This window comes from Synchiropus splendidus, chromosome 5 (assembly GCF_027744825.2).
Source record: "Synchiropus splendidus isolate RoL2022-P1 chromosome 5, RoL_Sspl_1.0, whole genome shotgun sequence".
NCBI classification, from domain to species: Eukaryota; Metazoa; Chordata; class Actinopteri; order Syngnathiformes; family Callionymidae; genus Synchiropus; species Synchiropus splendidus.
In genome coordinates this window covers 29,738,608-29,760,226 of record NC_071338.1, presented here as the reverse complement: position 1 = coordinate 29,760,226, position 21,619 = coordinate 29,738,608, and the positions used below count along the sequence as shown (strand labels likewise).

At 40.0% G+C, this 21,619-nt stretch overlaps 1 protein-coding gene across 3 annotated transcripts in view; it reads left to right on the top strand.

Moving 5' to 3' along the window:
• The window catches only part of LOC128758487 (CUB and sushi domain-containing protein 1-like), a 432,079-nt gene that overhangs the window by 296,319 nt on the left and 114,141 nt on the right, over positions 1–21,619 (top strand). For 2 of the 3 annotated variants that reach the window (XM_053864463.1, XM_053864462.1), the window contains exons 11-17: positions 9,704–9,807; positions 11,465–11,577; positions 15,172–15,354; positions 15,427–15,612; positions 17,414–17,554; positions 20,929–21,050; positions 21,142–21,214. In XM_053864463.1, coding sequence (XP_053720438.1) covers positions 9,704–9,807; positions 11,465–11,577; positions 15,172–15,354; positions 15,427–15,612; positions 17,414–17,554; positions 20,929–21,050; positions 21,142–21,214 — 922 coding nt within the window. Of the gene's footprint in view, positions 1–8,681; positions 8,777–9,703; positions 9,808–11,464; positions 11,578–15,171; positions 15,355–15,426; positions 15,613–17,413; positions 17,555–20,928; positions 21,051–21,141; positions 21,215–21,619 lie in introns of those variants that run through there. The other variant, XM_053864464.1, reaches the window with a different exon arrangement.

Sequence of the window (21,619 nt, the reverse complement as noted above, 5' to 3'; positions counted from 1 at the left end):
CAAGAAAGTTTTGAGAAGCGTTGTTCAAGAATGCAACGCCCCCTTGAACAATTCCATAGCAATTCTTTGTCTCTCTGCAGGGTTTCAGAAAGGGCAAGTTTTTTATGGAATGCCAATTATTTTGGCAGTCGACGCTGAAGTTTTATTCTCGAGCTCTCTGTGTGGAAGTCAGCACCATGTTCACAGTAAATACAAAAGCTTCTATAGCAGCAAAGTCTGCTCAAGTCAAAAGTTTTTTTTTTCCTGTTGCATGATCATATGTATTCGTTCCTCCATTATCATTTTTTCTACAGCTATCATTAGAATCCTGATCTTCTGCTGCTTATAAACTCTGGTTCAAGTCAAGATTGACTCATGAAGACAAAGGTTATTTCCCTCCTCATTCTCGCAAGGCTTTTCCTCCAGACTCTCTGGTTTCCCTCTGGCACCGCACCATTCATAATGATACATACATAATGGATGAATAAACATTCCATAAGTGCATTTGTTAGGGAAAAAATGCATTAAAATAGAGGGCATACAAGGACTCAACAACACTCCAAAAGATCCCACGCATTACAGGGAACAGGATGAAATAATATGAACAGCAGCTCAAGACCGAGACCGAGTTAATAGCAAACACAGAGATCAGGGCCAACTGGGGACACAAGCGATCGTATAGTCCAGACTGGATAAAGTGGGATGAAAACAGACGATGCTCGGAAGCTATTTTTGACCCAAGTTGAGGTGCTAAAATTAACACTAGCTAGCAGGTGACCTTGGATAATTGTGCCTAATGATGGGCTTTACAGTCTGTTGACTCAGAAACAGCATATGGACTGTGAACCCATCACAGTGAACAATTCAGTGAGCCAGTGTCAATAAGTGTCTCTCTCGTCCCGCCGGTCGATTAGCTGAAATCTTCGGTAATGGCCCAAACTGAGCTGATATTTGTGTGAGGAAGACAACAGTGGGTCATCTATTGTGATGATCAAAGTTTGTCAATGACTCTACTGAAAGTTTTTTTTTCTTTTTCTTTGAAAAAAGTAAGGTTTAGGACTAACTTGATCCGTAGGTTTTAAATCCAGACCAACACTAAGACCAGACCAGAACATATGTATTTCACTTGAATAGTTTGCCTACTGACCAATGTTTCCTCGAAGCTGCGTGCGCGCGTGCAATTGCGCACAGCTGATACGATCTCAGCGCAACAAAAATTCACCCTGAATTGAGTATAAATTACCGCAGTTTCCGGACTACAAGGCTTCTGACATCGCTACATACACAATGGGGTGAACAGCAACTAGAAGAGCTGCTATTTGAAGTGAACTATTGGAGCTGGCTGATGTTTAAGAGCTGATTCCTCTTTAAGACACTCGTGATTGGTCAAAATGTGCGCATGCACGGAGCCAATTGGGCGGCGGAGTTACACACAGGAGAGAGAAACGAGAGAGAGAGAATTGTTGCATCGCAGATTTCAGACAATACACAGAGACTACATGCTAGTCAGGTGAGGGAATTAACAGTGTAGTCAGTAAAAGAAACCTGTTCCTTCTTCATTTTAGCCTGATCCACACAGGCTCACAGTTCCATGACAAGCGGTCACAGAATACGGTGGCCTCCAGTGGACAAAATTTTATATATATATATATATATATATATATATATATATATATACCGCTCAATTTGGTCCAGGCGACCGCTCAGAGAGTTTGTGTGTTTGTTCAGACGCATGACAAATTTGAGGGAACATTGCTTCTGACGCTTTAGCGCTTCACTGAACCACATTTCTCAAAAGTGGCTGGTGTCATGCGATGGCGATCTGGAAGATTCCGCTCTTCAGGCCCATTTATGCTCAATGTTCCATATGGATCTGGGTACGGGCAGAGCCTTCTGTCTGTGCTCTGCGTACATTTTGTCGTTATTTCTGAATATTTCTGAACGGACCAAACAGAGCAATACCACCAGAAACCGTGGGGGGCAGTGTTTCTTTTACTACCCAATATATAGCTCAAATGAGACACAGAGAAGACATAACAATTCTCCGTCCTCCTACAGTACTGCCTCCGTTTATTGTTTTGTGCAAGAGCTACATGATCAATACTTCTTCCACAGTCGCCATGTTTGTTTTGGAGTTTGCCGTTGTGGTGAACTTTTGACTGTAGGCTGCTCCCCCTGGAGGATATGTTGGTGAACCATAGAAGAAAAGAAGGCATGGAAGCATGTTTGAAAGGAATGGGTACAATTTTGTACGTAGAGACCATAAACGGGCCTTAAATCTGTAATTGAATTTTACTTGTCTATCACAGTTATGACCGTCACGGCACATTCTCCCTACCCTGGAATCTTCAACTTAACCCCAACCATTCTTTTTCAATGTCAAGAAATGCCTCTGGCTGGGAAGTATCAGACTGGATTAAACAGCTTTATGCATTTTCTCATATCGGATTGCATAAAACACATCCCCACAATATGGCCATTTATATGGGGAGCCTTTGTTGACACTAAGGTTGTAATCTGATTTTTGTCTTTTTCTACATTCAATTTTCAAACTCGTGCCGCTGACTCCACTCATCTATGCAGCAATCTTCATTTGGCACGTTAAATATTCTGCAACGCTGCACTGTTTGAAACAGATTTTAATTCCAGTAATTTTTCAAAGAGCAGAGATCAATAAATTACCATTATTACATGCAGTGATCTAATATATTTAACCAGAGGGAGAACGTCCAACATGGCAACAACACATGGCAAGTTAGACGCTGACTAAATGAATGGCAAGCTCTAATTGTTTACTGATATCTCTGCATCGGAACAGATTTCACTCTACTGCAGTCTGCAACGTGACAGTTCTCGGATTTCACAGCATTTCTCTGTTTTCACTTGCAAAGCAACCCTCTGTTTACACCGCTGTGTTCAGTCTGGAAGCATGTGGCGCGTCTACATTTACGCCAGCATCAGGAGCTGTTGTCTTAGTTGTTGATCAAAGCTTTACCGCCTTCTTGAATACTTTTGTCTGACTCCAACTTTGCTTCGGCTGGATCTTGCTTTTTGTAGCATCTTCAGCTTTCAAATAGCTTCGTTGATATTGAGCAATATTGCTATCAGGACTCTCTGTGGGCCCCCGAGCCATGAGCAACAGCTCTGAAGTGGATCCACGTGGGCCATTTCAGGGTTGTTTTCACTGTCACATCTACTGGTTAATCACTCATGCGGACTGATGTCTGCCAATTTTGGGGGGCCCCTTCGGCTATAAGCCCTCGGCAATTGCCTACGTTTCTCGCTGTAGCTTGTTGCATCTCTGGTTACACTGTCTCCACTTCCAAAATCCACCTTGAACATTCTGTTGCGATTCATTTGCTGGGCTATGAGCTGGGCAGCGCTGCCTTGCTCCTGTTGACTCAGTCAGTTGACTGTGCGCGTCACAAAATCGAACCATTTACATGTTGGTCCTGATTTTAAACTTGGCTAGAGCTGAGATTTCTGAGCAAATGAGACATGTTCTGCTGTCAAGCCATCACTTCTCTGTTTAATCACAAAACCCTACGCACTAGAGCTCCAAAACAGCTGTTGCTCAAACATACTGTGCCGTTTATTTTTCTAATCTGTTCAGCCAACAGGTCAACTGCACTCGAAGGTGCAGTAACGCCTCGACAAGGGAGTTATTTTAGCCGACAGCAGCCATTTGCTCTCTTCCCACTTAAAGCAAATGTCACTTTGGGGCAGCACTGCAAAGCGTAAACATGGCACATCTGGATACTGGCAGGGTAGAGCCTACAGGCTTTCAGGCTTGTAAGTCTATTTTGGAGTTGACTGGTACATTTGTTCCAAACAGTGGGACTTGTCATATTCCTTGACAACGCTCCAAAACAAAACAAAAGCTGAAGGGAAAAATACAACAAAACACAAGGACACAACTGGAGCTGCAGTGCGGCAGAGTTCTCTTCGCTTATTTAATTGTTGACGGTAATTATGTTGTGTATTCTTGTCATGTCAAATACCTTCTGAGAGCTCAAGTCAAGAAGGAAAACAAGCGGTCGTATTAGATCGTCGGGTTAATTATAAAAAAGGAAAGAAAGGAAAATATGCTGCTTTGAATATTGGAATATAAAAGCAAAATGTCGTTAACAATTATGGGTGTGACAATAATCGCGGGCCTGATAATACATTTGACCTTAAACATGTACTGTATTCACAACAGCACGGTGGTCTAAAGTAATTATCTTTACCAAATTATTTTATCAATTACTTTCTTGTCTTGGTTTTTCACTACAATGAACAGTATTTTTTTTTTTACACTCCACATTGACTCGTTGATATTTCTAAGACCCAAACTTAAACTACAGTATTGAACTTCTTCCATTGAGTTTCTCCATATACATAATCATCCATCCATCCAATACATCCATATATACATAATTCTTTCTGTATTCGATCGTCTTTTTTTAATCTCATTTTTTATGTTTCATATTATTAAATTATTATGCCATAATATCAGAATTACTTTCATTATTTAACTTCGCTTTATGACTCTGAAAACACTGTTTAGCCTCAGGCTTTTTTTCTCTCTTTATTTAAATTGATTTTTTTTTATTCTATTATGCTGCGAATAAAACCTTTACTTTGATATTTTGTTCACCAGATGTACGTATATTTGGTCACATATTTTCCATCCTACATGAGATGCTTTGACATCAGTGGGTGAATGGGAAGTTTATAAGCATGAACTCATGGTCAGCATCTAATGATATTAATTTACTAAACAGTTCTGATTATTTCACTTTTTGTTAAATTTTCTAAAGCGTAAAGAGATGTTTTTGTTTTTTAAACATTTGTTTTTTTATGATTATTATTACTTTTTAAAGAAATTATGCCGTGCAAATTACCATAATTTATTTGCGTCCCATCATTCAAAAAATATAGATTCTGATCCATCCATAAACAGATCAACACAATCTAAATGGGAAAAAATGGTGTCCTGGGGTGAAGGTTAGAGAATCCATTTGGTCTTGTCTGGGAATCACCTGCATTTAGACTGTGGGTAAATTCCCATTCCTTCCTTAATCCTCAACCTCCATCCTCAATCTTTAACCCTCAACCTCATTCCTCAAAACCAAGGCTCAAGGAAGATTTTGCTCCTTAGAAATGGTACACTCCTTAACTCAGGTACTTCCTACACCAAAGTGCCCACCCTTGAATTAAGTCTTTTGTTTTGAAAAACCACCAGCCACATTTGCGTTATTTACATCATGCTCGTATTAGTATTAGTATTAGTAGTAGAATCAAAGTGATATTTCTGGGAAAGACTGTAGTTTGGAGATTACATTTTAATTTTCAAATTTTTGCAAAAGGGGGAAGCTTGTGTCCGGTGGTCAGAGATACAAACAATGTTTCAGTGTGTATTAAAAGGCATCCCCTCCCCAGCTTCTTCAGGCGAGAGGAGACATTGACATTTGACTGGACTTGAATCAGACCTTCCTTTTTTGAAGCAGCCATGAACGGAGACGAGCGCAGTTGGATCGGCTGCCCCTGTGACCGGAGGGTCTGAATAATCCTACTAAGAGGAGCCTGTCCTGCTGAAATGCCCTTGAGCTAAATAAGACTAGAAAAAAAACACATCTGCCTCTTTCCCGTGGAGTAACCTTTTAAATGTAGAGAAATCAATTTCTTGCCAGTCGACCGGCGACAATTACACACGATACATAGTTGTAAACCAAAATGAATGCCCATAGATAAGGGCACCCTCGCTGTGACAGACCACAGATCCAGCTTAAAACAATGTAGATATGAAGTACAGCGTCGAGCTCCTCTGCTGGAGAAACGTTATGCATGTGTTTATTTTAAAAGCCTCCATCAAGCTCATCGATGAGTGAAATGAAATGACTGGTTAACAAGTGTCCATCTCCAGGGCTGTGCTCGTGCCCTGAGGAGACCTTGACTCCACACGAGGATATTCCATTGGCTGACTGATGGGAATCAGCATAGGTTTGGATTACACAGTGCTCTTGACAATGTTTAAATAGCCTATTGAGCTGCTCTTATCTGCTCTGCTGCCTGCTAATGACCTCAAAACGCTTCACTTATCCCTTTGAAGAGCGTTCACCCTTACATGCTGCTACTGTTCTTACTATTGAGCGTGCACTGGCTTTCATGGAAAGAACTACTCGTGAAATACAGCTTGTATTAAGAGGTTCATGAATGAGAAGTCTTTAGCGATAGTGGGATAATTAACCACAAAAATGTAAATGTAAATAGTATGAATGAACCAGAGCAGCAGGGTTTGCTGGTGTTGGTGACAATATAGGAGGGGCGGGATTCGATTAAAAAAAATAGTCCAGTTCATTAGAGAATTTGTGATTATTTAATCTTATTGAATCGCAGTTTAATGGTACAAAAATATTTGCCACAAGATGCCACCTCTTTCAATTTGAATGAATTTGGTATATTAGTAAATCAAATGATGGAGCCATACATACATTTAAACAACAAAATATTGTTTATTTTGCATCAGTTTGACAATAGCACTGAGTCACGATGGTGTCTATATTCAAGTTTTTATATGACCTTATTTAAACTAAAGCTCTGAAAATATTTGTGTAACAATTTCAATTTTATAAGAATTTCAAGTCCATTCAGAGTAGTAGAAACCATGGCCATTGTGTGGTGAAAAACATCCCTGAACCAAAGCAAACAGATGCTTTTGTTTGCTTTTGTTCAGGGATTCCTCCATGTTTGTTGTTGTTGTTCTCATCCTAGCTGCCATGTGTCTTGTGCATCAGTGTGATCAGTGGACCAGGAACTCCTGCACTTACAAAGGTTCCCTGTTGTCTGGAGAGCAAACTGTTCAATTAAATTACAACATAGTAATTCTGACCAACAAGCGGGAAATAAACATGTTTGTTCTGTGGCTTGACATTTCCAGATTTCTATAAAACAGTGTGAAGTGTACAGCACCTTCACAGCTCCTAATTTGTTTATTTTCACAGTAAACATTTTGACAAAAAAAAAGTATTTCTTGATCACAAGAAGGGGTGAAAACTGGCGGGAGGTTGATCAGTATGTGTGCAGCGGCTCTGCCTCCACGGTAGCTCGGGCCTTTTGTTTGTGTTCTTTCTGCAAATAAAGACGCTAATCTCGTAGAGTTTGGGGTTGCAATCTGCTCTTAATGTGCTTCTTAATGGAGCTATTTGGGTGTATTCAACAGTTCTGGGCATCCATGCTGATGAACCAGGCTGTGGGACCCTTCAGTGCTTCCACTTCAGTCGACTCAGTAAGATGCTACGGTGTTTGCCTCTCATACCGTGTGGTGCGAAAGCACAGAGGCAGAACGGCCTCTTCCAACTTCATGAGCCGTCTAAGACAATATAGCAGGGATAAGACATGTTTTGCCACTTGCCTTGGACTTTTTGGAAGGAAGCATGTTGTGCTTCTTTTCTTCTACTAAGGAGCTATTGGGCAGGTGAAGGAATCCAAGGTGAAAGGCAAAACGTTGGAGGCAAGAATCTGACTTTTAATGTCCGTACTATTCTTCCATTCTCCTTTTATTTTTGATTGCACATGTCCTCATGGGTTCCATGTGGTGTCAACCTTCTTGGTTACTCCCACATAACACAACTCCTCCATGTTCTTTTGATAGCTGCCCAAATCTGTTTCAAGATTTGCGCTTCGTGCAACCTGAAGCTGCAGCCCGCCCACTCCACAAAGCATCAACCAAGCAGCTTGCTGTTCCCTCACTGAGAGGATCATCTAGCTCAAGAGACGATCTATCTTGGCCCCCAAGAGGTGTATGAATTAGAAAAATATATATACGTATATTCAGTATAGATCTCACTATTGCTGGACTTACAAATTCATACAGGTACCAAGGTGAAAAACTCAATTCAAGAACAGTTCAATTTTATAAACATCCATTGCGAACCACACAACAAATTAACAAGTAGACTATGAAGTAAAATGCATCCAAAATTTGACCAAACTTTCACATTTTCTTTGTCGTTTATATAACTTTCTTTTCAATTTATCAAAACAGACATACTCCACAAGTACTGTACTCACATGTTCATAAACATTTTTAAACAACACAGTAAAGATGACTCTAAACTCAACCAAATATGAATAACCCTATTTTTTCCAATATATTTTCAGTTTGCACAGACTGTTGATGAATATGCAAAAGGTAAAAAGAAATACTTTTTAGAATAATTTACATGGATTAAGAAATTACTCGGGAAGGACATTTCACGCAGGCATTCACATATAACCCGCTTTGTTATTTTAATATAGCGTTTTACGGACATTTCTACCACTCAGGTTCATTGCTACCGTAATGTTCCGGCTGTTTGCGCACTCAGAATTTAGCCAAATTGATTCCAGTGCGCTCCTGTCACAGGATCACGGTTATATGGCGGCGCAGACCACCGAATTACTGCATTACTCCAGCTAAAGTCGGATTATTTTTAATGGATGTAAACATCTTACAGACGAAGAGCTGAGAGAAATTTTAAATTTAGTTCCCTCATTGTCAGACAGCACTACCTGGATTACGCGGTGAATGGAGCGCATGCATTAGCTGTTTTGCTTGGTGACGTGCGCGAGCTTCTGCTACGCACCGGAAGTAAACAAACTTCATCTGAAACGTGAAGTCTTTCGTCCTCCTTAGGTGCGTCGCTCGCAAACTCCGTTCCTAACGCTGAGTCATATTAGTTCCGGTTTACGTGCAAGTGCAAGTGTAGAACTTCTTCATCGTAAGTCTTGAATGTTTGACGCAACACTTCCGTAGCCGAATGCCATCGTAAAGGTTCGTCCAATTTTGATCAATTTTTATGGCACGTTTTCCACAAAACATCAGACCTTATGCACAAAAATCTAATTTCTGTCAAACTACGGTAACAGATTTTGTTTCGGGTTCTCTACGTGTTCCATATATCTGAAAGGTTAATTGTAAAACAGGACTATTGAGTTTAAGAATACATTTCTAACTGGGACATGTGTTTATATATTCAGTTCTTAGAAAATAGTCGAGGCTGGAGTTGACAGTTTTAACACTGCTGTTGACTGACTGCGCCAAAGGCCTCGATAACATTGAATAATATCTATGATTTATCTCCAGCTATGTCTAATGTGATTCTCAGAGACACCCAAATGTATGTAATTAGAACCAAAAATCCATCTGAACCTTCAGTCTGAAGTGAAAATCTAGTTTACATTACATTAAAATGCAGCAAATAATATATTAAATGCCCCTGTGATTTGTCGTGAGCCAGGAGTTAATACTTCACAAAGTTGTTTTGCATCTTATTCCCATTATTTGTTACCATTTTGGGTGGATTGAAAATGGTCAGAAGCTGCAGGAGTGGTTATGTATTAAGATGGTAATGGGCTTTCTGGGAACATCAGACTTATTTATGAGGCTGAATCTTGAATAGAAGTCGATATTGACAGGGCTATTTTTCTCTTCTGCAAAAGGCCAGGGTCGTCAGTCTCCGACTTTGAAAGGATATTATTTGCTAAACTGCAAGTTGCACGGTCACTTTTTCAAAATGTAATGCAGCAGTGTGCATCTTTACCCTCATTTATATCTGTTATGTTGTTTGTCGGTGTGTACTCAGTATGGCTAGTCACGCAACTTCAAAATGCAATTAAAGAGTTGCTTTTTATTTCTCTCACATCTCATCCTGACTGTTAACACAATCATGATTCTGCAAATTTGCTTCATCTTCCCCAGGTGATCAAGCTGTCGTTTGAAGAGTTCGATCTAGAAAGAGGATATGACACTCTCACCGTGGGAGATGGAGGAAAGATTGGAGACACTCGGCGGGTGCTCTACGTGTAAGTGCTGCTGCTCTTGTTGGTTACACCTCATGTTTGATTTCAAGTTGAAGGGTTATTTAATCGTCCGTGTTAATCAAGGCTGGTTATCTCTCCCAGGTACAGTTGTGTCTGCAGTTATAGCAACGATTCTCAGAGTTATTGACCAAAGCAAATTGCTTTTTTTTGTGATATTCGGACCAGTTTATTTGTTTTATGTGAGCAGAAGCTCACCAGGCTGCATTAGTAACTGCTGAGATGGCAACAGGAGATGCTGTCTCCTGAGCTCTAATGAGTCTTTAACCACTACCATTTACAGTTATTAAAACTCAAAAATGCATTTGATGTGGTTTCACATTTGTTTAGCTGATCTCCAACCTATTCAGCAAGTCAGCATTGAGGCTCAAATAGAGCAGGATTTGGCATGTATACGCTATTTGGTGATGGTTAGTGTCAACCTTGATAAATAGCTGACCATGTTTGAATGCATAGCAACACTTGACAAAGACCGCCAGCTGTTTCTTGGGGATTTTTTTCCATCTCTACAAGGCCATCACTATCAGATTCTGATCCACTGACTGAGAGACCCCCGATAAAGGGCGAAATATCAGGCCAAATATCAGGTGGGCATTGTTAGCAGAAGATTTTCAAACACTTGAAAACCCCATTCTTTTCAAGCTAGTGGCAATGCCTCTCCGCGGTAAATGGATGCGGTGCAGACTTTAAGTTGCGGCAGACAACAGGGTCTTCATTTCCTAATCAGCTTTAATTTCTCCCTTCACTGTGGCCATTAACCGCCTGTCTCATGAGTGTAATTATGAAATCAAGGATACAAGTTGCTGGTGTCAGTCAGGGAGGATTCACACTCGTCTGCCAGCTATTCTCGATGGAAAGGAATCCAAGATGGGGATGCTGTTGGATGCTTTTCAGCTGGAAAGAGACCAGAGACTTGACCAGATATTGATATTAATGAGTGGCTCCAGCCACTGTTCGAGGGGTAGATAGTGCCCAGTGAACATGGTCATTCACAGACTGTATATAAAATAACACCATGAAAAAAACAAACATGTCGCACAACACAGAAGGTTTTGAATACGGATGTACTTCCAGGCATTGACTGCAATTTGAGTTGAACGTCTTCCAAAAGGGAGAGTGTCGGCACAAATAGCCAAATTACAGTTGAATTTTCATCACTAGTGTGTCACAATTGCACACAGAGAAATAGAAGAAACAATCTATTCGCTTCAAACTACCCCTTTATTGCAACGCCAAGACTCTCAGACACTGTTTGGTTCCATCTCTAAATGTACATAGTTTTTTTGTGTTCAGAAAATGTGCTTCATAACAAAATTTGCCCAATAAAACTGTGTCATGAATGGTGTGCTACAGATGCTGTCAAATATCAGCCGTTACTCATCAAAACAGCTTTGTTTTTCTGTAAGAATAGTGAAACTGAATGTGCCCACGTTCTTTCTTCTTTTTTTCTTCTTCAGTATTTAACCTTGTCCTTATTTATTATTGTACTGTAGATGTTATCAGCAACTGCACCTTCATTGAAATAGTATTTTTGTAGGTTATATGTGGTTTGGCAAATTTCGAAAATTTCAGAAAACTTGTTTTTGTTTTATCATCTATAACATGTGTGACTTTTTTCAGACTCAATTTTATTTTATTTCAGACTGACTGGCTCCAGTGTGCCGGACCTCATCGTCAGCTTGTCCAATCAGATGTGGTTGCATCTTCAGTCAGATGACACAATTGGCTCAGCAGGGTTCAAGGCCATCTATGAGGGTAAGTCGGTGTAAACGGCACGAGCCATTTGGAACTCACTCCGTTCAAGTGGTTAGGTGTGCAGTGGATAGTGACTTTACCTTCTGATGAGCTTTTCAAACTTCACATTTCGTTGTTGAGCGATAGTGGCTCTTACACAAAGACAAAAGTTAGATGTAGTGATGGGCTGATGAGGCTTTATGAAACAGTGTTTTTATTTTCAGAGGTCAGTAGATGGCACTCTTGGTTTAAAAATGATTAGAGGGTTCATTGAGATTTTACAGCAGAGAGTGCCATCTGGTGGACTCTGAAAATGAGGACACTGTTTCATGAAACATCATAAAACCATCACCAGCTAAAAGAGACATACAGTATTGTAAGGATCAGGGCAGACCAATTTTCAACATGTGGAGAGGAGAGACAGGGGACATGTGAAGACGGGTGGAGCTGGATGTCCAAGAGAAAGAGGAAGATGACCACATGAGGACATGAAGAGGATAGATGTTCGGAGGGATAAACGGTCTATAAACGGACTTGCTGTGTCAACCCCTGATGGGAATAGAGGACGACGTACAGAGAAGTCGAGGAAGTTAAGCAATGAATCATCTCTATTTTATCTGTAGTTTATACAGAGACACACTGCTCTGGCCCTAACCTAGTTTAACATCCAATGAAATAAACATATTTTACCTACTCTGGCACTCTGACTTTTGATGTCATCACGGCCCAAGTTTAGTGTTGCCACTGGTTGTTTTCTTGGTGTTTGCCCTTGCAGTTATTTGCATGACTCTGTCACTTCAGATAACATCACACGGTCTCTTAGTTTGACCAAAGTGACTCCTAGAAAGTTTTTTTTTTTTAATACCTGATTTTGGTCTTGATTGGTTACACAATCAGAAATTCTGCTTTGGTGGAGAAACTATTTGCTGATGCCCACTATTCATAATAAACGCAAATGCTGAATGCACTAGTGTGTATTATTGTCATACACACAAATGCAACATATTTGCTGTCGATTTTACCATTGCTTTTTCTAGTTTGAGATGAATAAAATACATTTTTCCTGATGAATTGTGGATGTGTTCACCGCACAAATGCACAATTAATGACTTGACTGTTACAGTGTAGTGTATGCTGTGTTGATTTCATCATCAAATACTTGCCAAAGGGTTGAAAAAAAAAAACATTAGAGTTCAGATGTAGATAGAAACGTCCTCCGCTCCTCATCCCTCAAGCTCATTGGCTGTCTTCTTCTTTTACCAGGGAAACATCATAAATGTGAGATTTACACTTGAAAAGTAAACCCATGTTTCTGCGACAGCACCTTGCCAAAAGCAAATCTAGCAGCATGTTGGAGTGTGAGTGAAGGGTTGACAGACTTGCAGTGAAATGTCAAATTTTACATGCTCACCACTGAGGTAGTTAAAATGTATTAGGATTTTTTCTTCCTGCTTCCTTTACACTAGCCTCCATCCGTCTAGTTATCCTAAACTTTTATTTTTTTTGGGGGGGTGGTGGACGCAGCTTCAACAGGGAGTGCCAAACATCCTTCTCCAAAATAAGGGTAAAGTCTGCCACCTTCGACTGGGGGACCCTGAGACATACCCAAGCCAGTGAACAGATATAATCCCTCCACCTGGTCCTGGGTCGACCCCTTGGTCTCCTCCAAGCTGGCTGTGCCTGAAACTCCTCCAAAGGGAGGTGCCCAGCGAGTTATCTTCATAAGATACCCCAACCACCTCATCTGGCTGCTTTCAACATGGAGAAGCAGCCGCTCTACTCCGAGTCTCTCCTGAGTGACAGAAGTCCTCACCCCATCTCTGTAGAAGAGACGCCAGCTGTCGAAGGAAACTAATTTCAGTCACTTAAATCCGCCATGACCCATAGCTCATAAGGGTCAGGTCGAAGGTTGATTTGTAAATGCAACTTTGCCTTCTAGCTCAGCTCTTTTTTACACACAACAATGTGGTAGAGGGACTGCAATACCTCCCCTGCTGCAATAATTTTAAACTAACCTCGGACTACATAGTTGATTATTTTGAATTCAAAAATATAAAAAGGATCTCTTCTGTTTCTCATAACTTGATGGTGATTTGATTATACGAACAGCTGCACTTGAAAATGCAGCACTGAAGAGAAGCAATGTTCGTCAAGATTCATGTACCTGGCAGTGCTGTCGAATGACCTGGCAACCATGTCTAATTTTAGAAAAGTAATCAAACAAGCAGCCATTTCTGTGGAGCATGAGGAGATTTATGTCCCACTGAGAGAAGGTGAAAGACGTTTGAGCTGGAAACTTGGATGAGAGAAGGGCTCTTCTATTCAAGTCTCTGATCTGTCACTTATGCTGATAAAGGACGGCATGCAATATTTAGCATCGCCACATGCCGTTCACTTCACCCCTGCTTGCGTCCATACTTTCATACCAGCCTCGCTCGGGGTGTTGTTTTGTCAAACTCTAGATGCATCTGGCGAGTTTGCTGCCAGCTGAGTTCCAAAAAAGAGCTACATTTGACAGCTGTGTCCTTTCATCTTGCGTGTTCTCTTAAAAGACTTTGCTTGGGCTCGCTAAAGAGACTGTTTTTTGACAAAAAGTTTGAAAGACAAGTCCAGCATTGATTCCTCACAGGATATAATGGAAGTAAAACTACACTCCTCAAAATTACCGTGTCCTAAATCAGATCTAGCGATTTTCCCAAAATGTCTTCTCAAGCACCAGTCTATTATATTAAACATGAATTGTGATTTCTCCTTGGAAAATAGGAAGAGATGCTACTGCTCACTGAAAATCCGCTTGTCTCCTCTGCCTGCATTTGCTCGCGTTTTGTCTGTCATTATCCTGAGCTCAACGACACACTAGGATTGGAATTTAAATGGAACGTTTAAAAGCACAGCTCTTCTCCAGTGACTCACATTTTGGTGTGAAATATTTTTGTCCATATTCAGGTGGTCCCACACTGAATAAGAAGAGAAAAAAACCCAAACATATATATATATATATATATATATATATATATATATATATATATATATATATATATATAGTTTTTTCCTTAGAAATAATTGTTGAATGTATGACATATATTAAAACACCTAATTATTTTTGATGGTAAAAAGAACGTTTTCCCTATACAAAGTGTATAAATATTAAAAAATATATATAAATACAAACAAAAAACAAAAAAAAATACAAACAAAAAATAAATAAATAATAATATGATAATAATTTGAAATCCCATAATAACACACATAATACAGTATACCCAACTCAAAACAGTTGTAGCTTATGAGTGAAAAATAAGAATGATGATTGAAGCTTTTAAATCTTCATAAATCGATAGAACTGTGCAGTGCATTGTTCTGGTACAATAATAATAACAGTTTACTATTGATTACTTTAGCTCATATCTCATTATTTCTTTTTTATATAGAATTGAAGATCAGGTTTTTCATTTCTCAGTGGTGGTTAAACTGCCTCTGTGAAGTGATGAACAGGTACTCTAGGCAGCGTATTTATTATATAAAATGATTCTGTTAAAATGGATAAACTTGACAGTTCATAATGGGAGTCTCTTTGTACTGCTGCAACTAATGAAAGCGCACGGTGTGTTTCAGAGATCGATCGAGGAGGCTGTGGTGATCCCGGTGTTCCTGCGTTTGGTCGTCGCAGCGGGGATCGCTTCCATCACGGTGACGTTCTGACCTTCTCCTGCCAGTCAGCTTTCGAGCTGGTCGGGGAAAGAACTATCACATGTCAGCACAACAACCAGTGGTCGGGAAACAAGCCCAGTTGTGTTTGTAAGTGTGCTCCTGCTGGAGATAGTGTATTTTATTTCTGTATTCATTGGTCATGTCTTCCTCTTCCTGCAGTCTCATGTTTCTTTAACTTCACGGCTCCTGCGGGGACACTTTTATCCCCTAACTATCCGGAGGAGTATGGAAATAACCTCAACTGTGTGTGGTTGATCATATCTGAGCCGGGGAGTCGCATCCATCTCCTGTTCTCTGACTTTGACTTGGAACCACAGTTTGACTGGCTGGTGGTTAAGGATGAAGGTGATTTCATTTGGTCTTATTTTCTGTGAATTCATGTACTTACTCAAAACATGCAGGAAACACATTGTACATTGTTACTGAATACACATTTCGTTTTTTACTATAGCAGAAAACTGACCATAATTTCCGGACTGTAGAGTGAAGTTGAATATTAGGCACAAACCACAAAATTTAAGAAGGAATATGGATCTTGTTCATACATAAGCCGCACCGTTCTATAACAGCGGATGCAGTGGTGCAGTCTGCGCTTAAAATGCACGAGGATCACTTCTAAACTAGATTTGAAAACGAGCTCCAGCATGGAGACTGACTCATGAAACAAACTCAGCAATGTTCTGAACGTGGATCATGAACTCCTCACATCTTTTATTCACATTAAAGCGCTCAAAATGCGCTGTAAGGACACGAGGAAGAAATAGCGTTTTATAATCCGGAAATTACGGTAGATGACATTATTACATGTTTTGTTTTACGCTCTAATTCCCTCATATTGCACTTTATCCTCTGAAAATGTCATCAAGTTTTTGAAAAACAATTTGCTTATGAGAGAACTGAGACATCTCAACCTGAATGACGTCAGTAGAACTTGAATTGTGTTGTTGTTTATTCTGGATTTTACATCCACAGAAAGGATGTCATGAATGAATCCTATTGTTGCACTATTATTGATTCACTTGATGGAAGAGTCGCAAATGGACGTGATGGTTTTCAAGGATGGTGCTACCGCTATTGACCTGAAAGAACCCATCTAACCAGATAAAACTGAAAATGAATGCATTCTTTTATTTGCTAATTTTCTAGCCGTATTTAGCCGTAAAATTTTTCAAAATGTGTTGACTGGGTTTGGATTATTCTTATTCTTATTCTTATTCTTATTCTTATTCTTATTCTTATTCTTATTCTTATTCTTATTCTTTTTATTATTGTTGCAATTTTTTTCATCAATTGCAGGAGAAGCATTGTGATTGATGACTACAAATACAGTACAATGTCATCCTTTTTTTTTCTTTAGTTAATAGTTTTACTGGTGATTCAAACTTCCAAGTGAAAAATCTTTTTGTTTTGTAATGCTATATTCAAGACAGACACAGGATCAGACAAACAGACAGGCAGACACAAATAAATATGAGGTAATGGGTAACGTTAGCAGTTATAGGGATGTGTCATTATATAGGAGTGTTCTCAACCAGCACGATGTTCACAACGCATACTGGTGGTCAAGAAAATACTTTAAATGCTGTAGAGGTGACTAGCCGATTGTTGACAGCGACCTTCATGCAAAAAACAAAACAGTCTCTTTTATCATATAACCTACGCTAGACTTGTTTATATTCCTACTCTGTAATCCTTAAGCCTAACATGAAGCCGGTTCTATCGAAAATGAGAAACAGATGGATAGATTGATGAATAGAGTGAGGCAGAGAGATATATGATGCCACCATTTATGTCTGTGTTGGTGAAGTGGCTTTGGCGTCCATCTGCTTGCTCTCATGATTCAGACGGAGATGCTGCAGAAACTTTTAATAAAGTTGTCCTCTTGTTTTTCTCTCATCTTTTCTCACATTATGTGTCGGTGAGTTGTTGCCTTTTAGTTAGTGTTAGATTGTGCTGGAAGTGACTGAATCATTTCGGTCATTTGTAAAGGACATGCAGGATAATTGAGGCTAGATGTACATCGTCCTGCAATAACTGACCATATTATCGTCGACTACGCTGATGTCTGCCCAATTTTATTTTTATGGAAACGCACAGGTGTTCTCAAACGTTCAGAATGTGCTGAATCGTTATTTTTTGGTTTCAGGTCTGTCCGAGCCAACAACGTTCGGGACATTTTCGGGTAAAGATGTGCCTTCACAGATTGCGTCGAACGGACACATCATGCGGCTGGAATTCCAGTCCGATCACTCCAATACTGGAAAAGGCTTCAATATCAGCTACACAAGTATGTGCTATTTTTAGTATGCCTGTCTGTGTGACTGTCTACCAGCCTGACTGTCACAATGCGGCTGTCGAAAATGGGATCGTGCCGGGGCATTTCTGAATCTGCTACTATGGCTGCTATGACAGCAGGGGATGCAAGTTCCAGATTTTTTGGGTCACGGTGTTGGAAGAAATAAGGTGGGATTGTTAGCGAAAGATAGTGACGAGTCAGAGACAGGCATGACATTTGATCACAATATTAACTTCATTTCTTGTTATAAAAAAAGTGATGTGGATTCTACCAGGTGTAATAACAACCAGTATTTTTAACAAGGTGGTGAGTTATCCGTCTTCTTGCAATAGCAAAACGATTCCCAAAGTTCAAAACTTATTTCAATGAAATGTTCAGGAAATGTTAATAGTAGGTCACAGATGATTACATTTTGCTCATGTTATGGATTACTGGGTCTGGTTTTTCTGGGTCACGGCGCAATCTCGACCAACTTCTTCACTTTATAGTGGATTGTGTCAGTCAGATACCAAACTCACCTGCTGTCCCATTGTGCTCCTTTAATTTTGGCTATTGATTAATGGTATCAATAATATTTCAAATGCTAAAAAAACAAACAGAAAAAGTTGTATTTGTTAGTGAAAACAACATAGGATAATAACAGTGGGTGAAAGTCTGTGTGGGAATGAGCTGCTTGGTGGAGGTCTGGCTGCAGATGAGCAGATGGAAACCAAGAAGCAGAATTGAAAGAACATGGTCTAAAACTAAAAGAACAATGACAAAGTCCTGAGAATAGTCTCGGAGCATGAGTTATACAAGTTCCAGAGAACCCATCTGGGATGTATGGCTCAGGCGCCGGTGTCAAGCCCAAATGAGTGATAACTTTACTGACAATAGACTAACATCGCCACACGAAGTGTTGACACAGGTTGACACACAAAAATACTGCATTTTGAATCAGAAAGATTACGGTTTTTACTTATCTGAACTGGGCCTGCAATGACTAATCAACTACTATTGACTATTACATTCAGCAACAGGTTCATGAGTCGACCTGTCATGGCGTCATCACTCTGCACAATTCATTTGCAACTACAGGACCATCATGACTGGAAAAGTATGGGACCATTTCACAGAGGAGACATCAAAGAACACATGCCTTTCACACCACACCCTGAGCACTTAAAATGAAAATCGAATGCTTCAAAACACTGAACGAGTGTTTACAATCTTTTTATTAGTTTTATTTATAGTGCCACAATCAGACGTGTTACCTATACTGGATGTTTATATTCACATTATTCACACTTTATTCGTCGACAGTTTCTAGGTTGCCCTTCTACATTCATGCGACATAACTTCTTTGTTCTCAGTAAAAATTCATGTGTAGTGTGTCAACTTTTTTTGTGTGTGTTTTTATTTAGCAGTGCACGATAAAGCGCCATGACTGATCGTCTTGGAAGTTTTAGAAAATTCTGTTAATATTTTTGGTTCTACTTCGCCAATCTGCTGTGAACAGTTTAGCCCGCTGTCAGTTCAGAACCAGATTTCTGCCCTCGTGTTCCTCTCCGCTCCAAGCTCAACTTGTTCTGCATGACTTGGTCTCATTAATTCCCTTTGATTTCTATGTGCACTGCACCGTTTCGCAGTGCACCTCCCAATTGACCTTGTCTGTCACTCTTGTTTGAGTGGCGACATTTGCCAAATTAAATGCTAAATACACACACTTCTTTTTAACTCTGTTTCAACGACATCATCAGTTAGCGTCACACTGATTTTCATCCAAAAAAAAAAAAAAAATGTGTCAGGAGCAGGATATTAGTGTTGTGTTGAACGTCTTTTAAATGATCTTTTCTTATGATGTTAAAAATGAAAAACGCGTTCATCCAAGCATGTGTGATTAAACATGTTTTTTTTTCCATCAAGAGCCATAAGTCTCTCAGTCACAGAGTATAGTTGCTGTACAAGCGCGAGTAGCCCGACTTGGGCAGTAGGTTGTTCAAGCCGCCGAGTCGGATTGCGTCATGTTCTTCCGGTTTACATGCAGTGGAGATCATCATCAACACACTTCCTTCGGCAGACTTCTGGATTAAACTAGCAAGTTTCTAAATAAAATTAAATATTCAGGAGACGCTATTGCCTTTGTACATCAAGAATCATAGATGTCAAGTAGCTAAAGCACAGCGCTTTTGATCATCTACTAAAACCAAGAAATCACATCTTCTTATCTTCTCGTGAGAACTAACCATTAAAACCGGGGTGAAACCTACAAATCTAGAGTTGACGTCAGGTCTATTCACCTCAACAAGAACAGGAACACACAGACTGCATCAGGCTTCTCTCTTGTCTTCTCAATTGTATTTAAGGTTGTTAGTCATCATTGGACTATGGCCTTGGAGTTTATTTACTTCCACTGCATAGAGTTATTAACTGTATTACCCAGGTCGTGTAGTCCGGCTTGTAGATATTAGAAATTCTCTTCAGTCGCCAGACTAAGCTGCTTACATCATTGTACATGCATATTAAAAGTCTGAATGTTGTGTAAACGTGCTCAGTGGCTGCAGTGTGACCAACTGTGTGTTGTGCAGGGAACTGTCGTTACACTTCTGCCACCTGCTGCCCTATTGAGCTTATTGCTGTTAATGATATTTCAAATGCTAAAAAAGGTATCAAATTATACAGATAAAAAACCGCATTGTTGGGGTTAAAGGCTCTCATTCAGACGCTCTTCTAGTTAACTTATTCAAGTTGAATTGATTTTATCATTCAGTTCTAGTCACTAGACGCTGTTGAGAGCCACCGTTCACCATGTTTCTGTGTTATAAATTCCTGTTCCTCAGGCCCGTTCTGTGTGCTCTTACATTATGCATTAATAATGTTGCTCTACATTATTCTCAATGCATGAATATCACATTTGTTTGTGTTTGTGCATGCACCTCCATGCATAATTCAACATGGGAATACATATCTAAATATGTCCGTGTGCATTTGTGGCGTGTGTCGCACCATGCTTGCTTCCATCTTGTACCTGCCATTTTCCATTTCCTTTTATCGCTCCTCTTTCTGTCTTGGGTCTTATTTCTTCTCCATCAGCAGCTAATCAAGGTCCTACATGTCCAATCACTGCAGGTGGGATCAGGTTAATCTCCAGATTGTGAGTAATATAAGATAAACGTGACAGGATTGGATTCAGATGAAGATAATTCCTTAGCGATGTTTCCCCACGGCTGGATATGTCACATTCACTGACAGGGCGTTTAACTGTAGTCAAACTTGTTTGAGGCAGGTGTTATTGCTTCATATTGTAATGTTTGCTCTTTTTACTTGTGATTGACAAGTCGTGAGGTATGAAGCTATATTCAGAATCTGTTGTTGTTTTTATTTAGCGTTTGGTCAGAACGAGTGTCACGACCCTGGAGTTCCTGTCAATGGTCAGAGGTACGGGGACCAGTTTCTGCTCGGCAGCTCTGTGGCTTTTCGCTGCGATCAAGGATTTATCAGGACTCAGGTAATCTTCAATAACTGTGAATAATTAACATTGATTATGGGAATATTTTGCTGTCAGCGATACAAAGCATGATTGTGTCTGGTGTGTCCAGGGGTCAGACCAGGTCACCTGCATCATTCAGGATGGAAATGTTGTTTGGTCTGCAGCTGTACCTCGCTGTGAAGGTAATCACTTTTATGAATAACAAGGACAGTCTGGAACACCGGACCAACATCAGTTGTCCCACATGTATATAGAAATGCATTGTGCACACTGGGTCTATTTAGTCAGGGAGGAGTTCTAGTAGATCCTAGATATTTGAAGTTATTGAGACAAAGAAGGTCACGAAAACCAAACCATTCTCTACCACCAATGAGCCAAGAAATTCTCCACATTAAAGTCATGAACAGAACATAAAGTCTTCATCAGATTTACCATTCACAGCTGGCCTTAGTTGCTGCAGCAGGAGCCGTTGTCTGGGGAATAAGGTGTGATGTACATTGGTGATCACAAGTGTTTAAATTGGTTGCTGTCTGTCGGCCATGTTTTTGTTTTTTTTGTACGGAATTCAGCTTAGGCTTAAGTGTTCT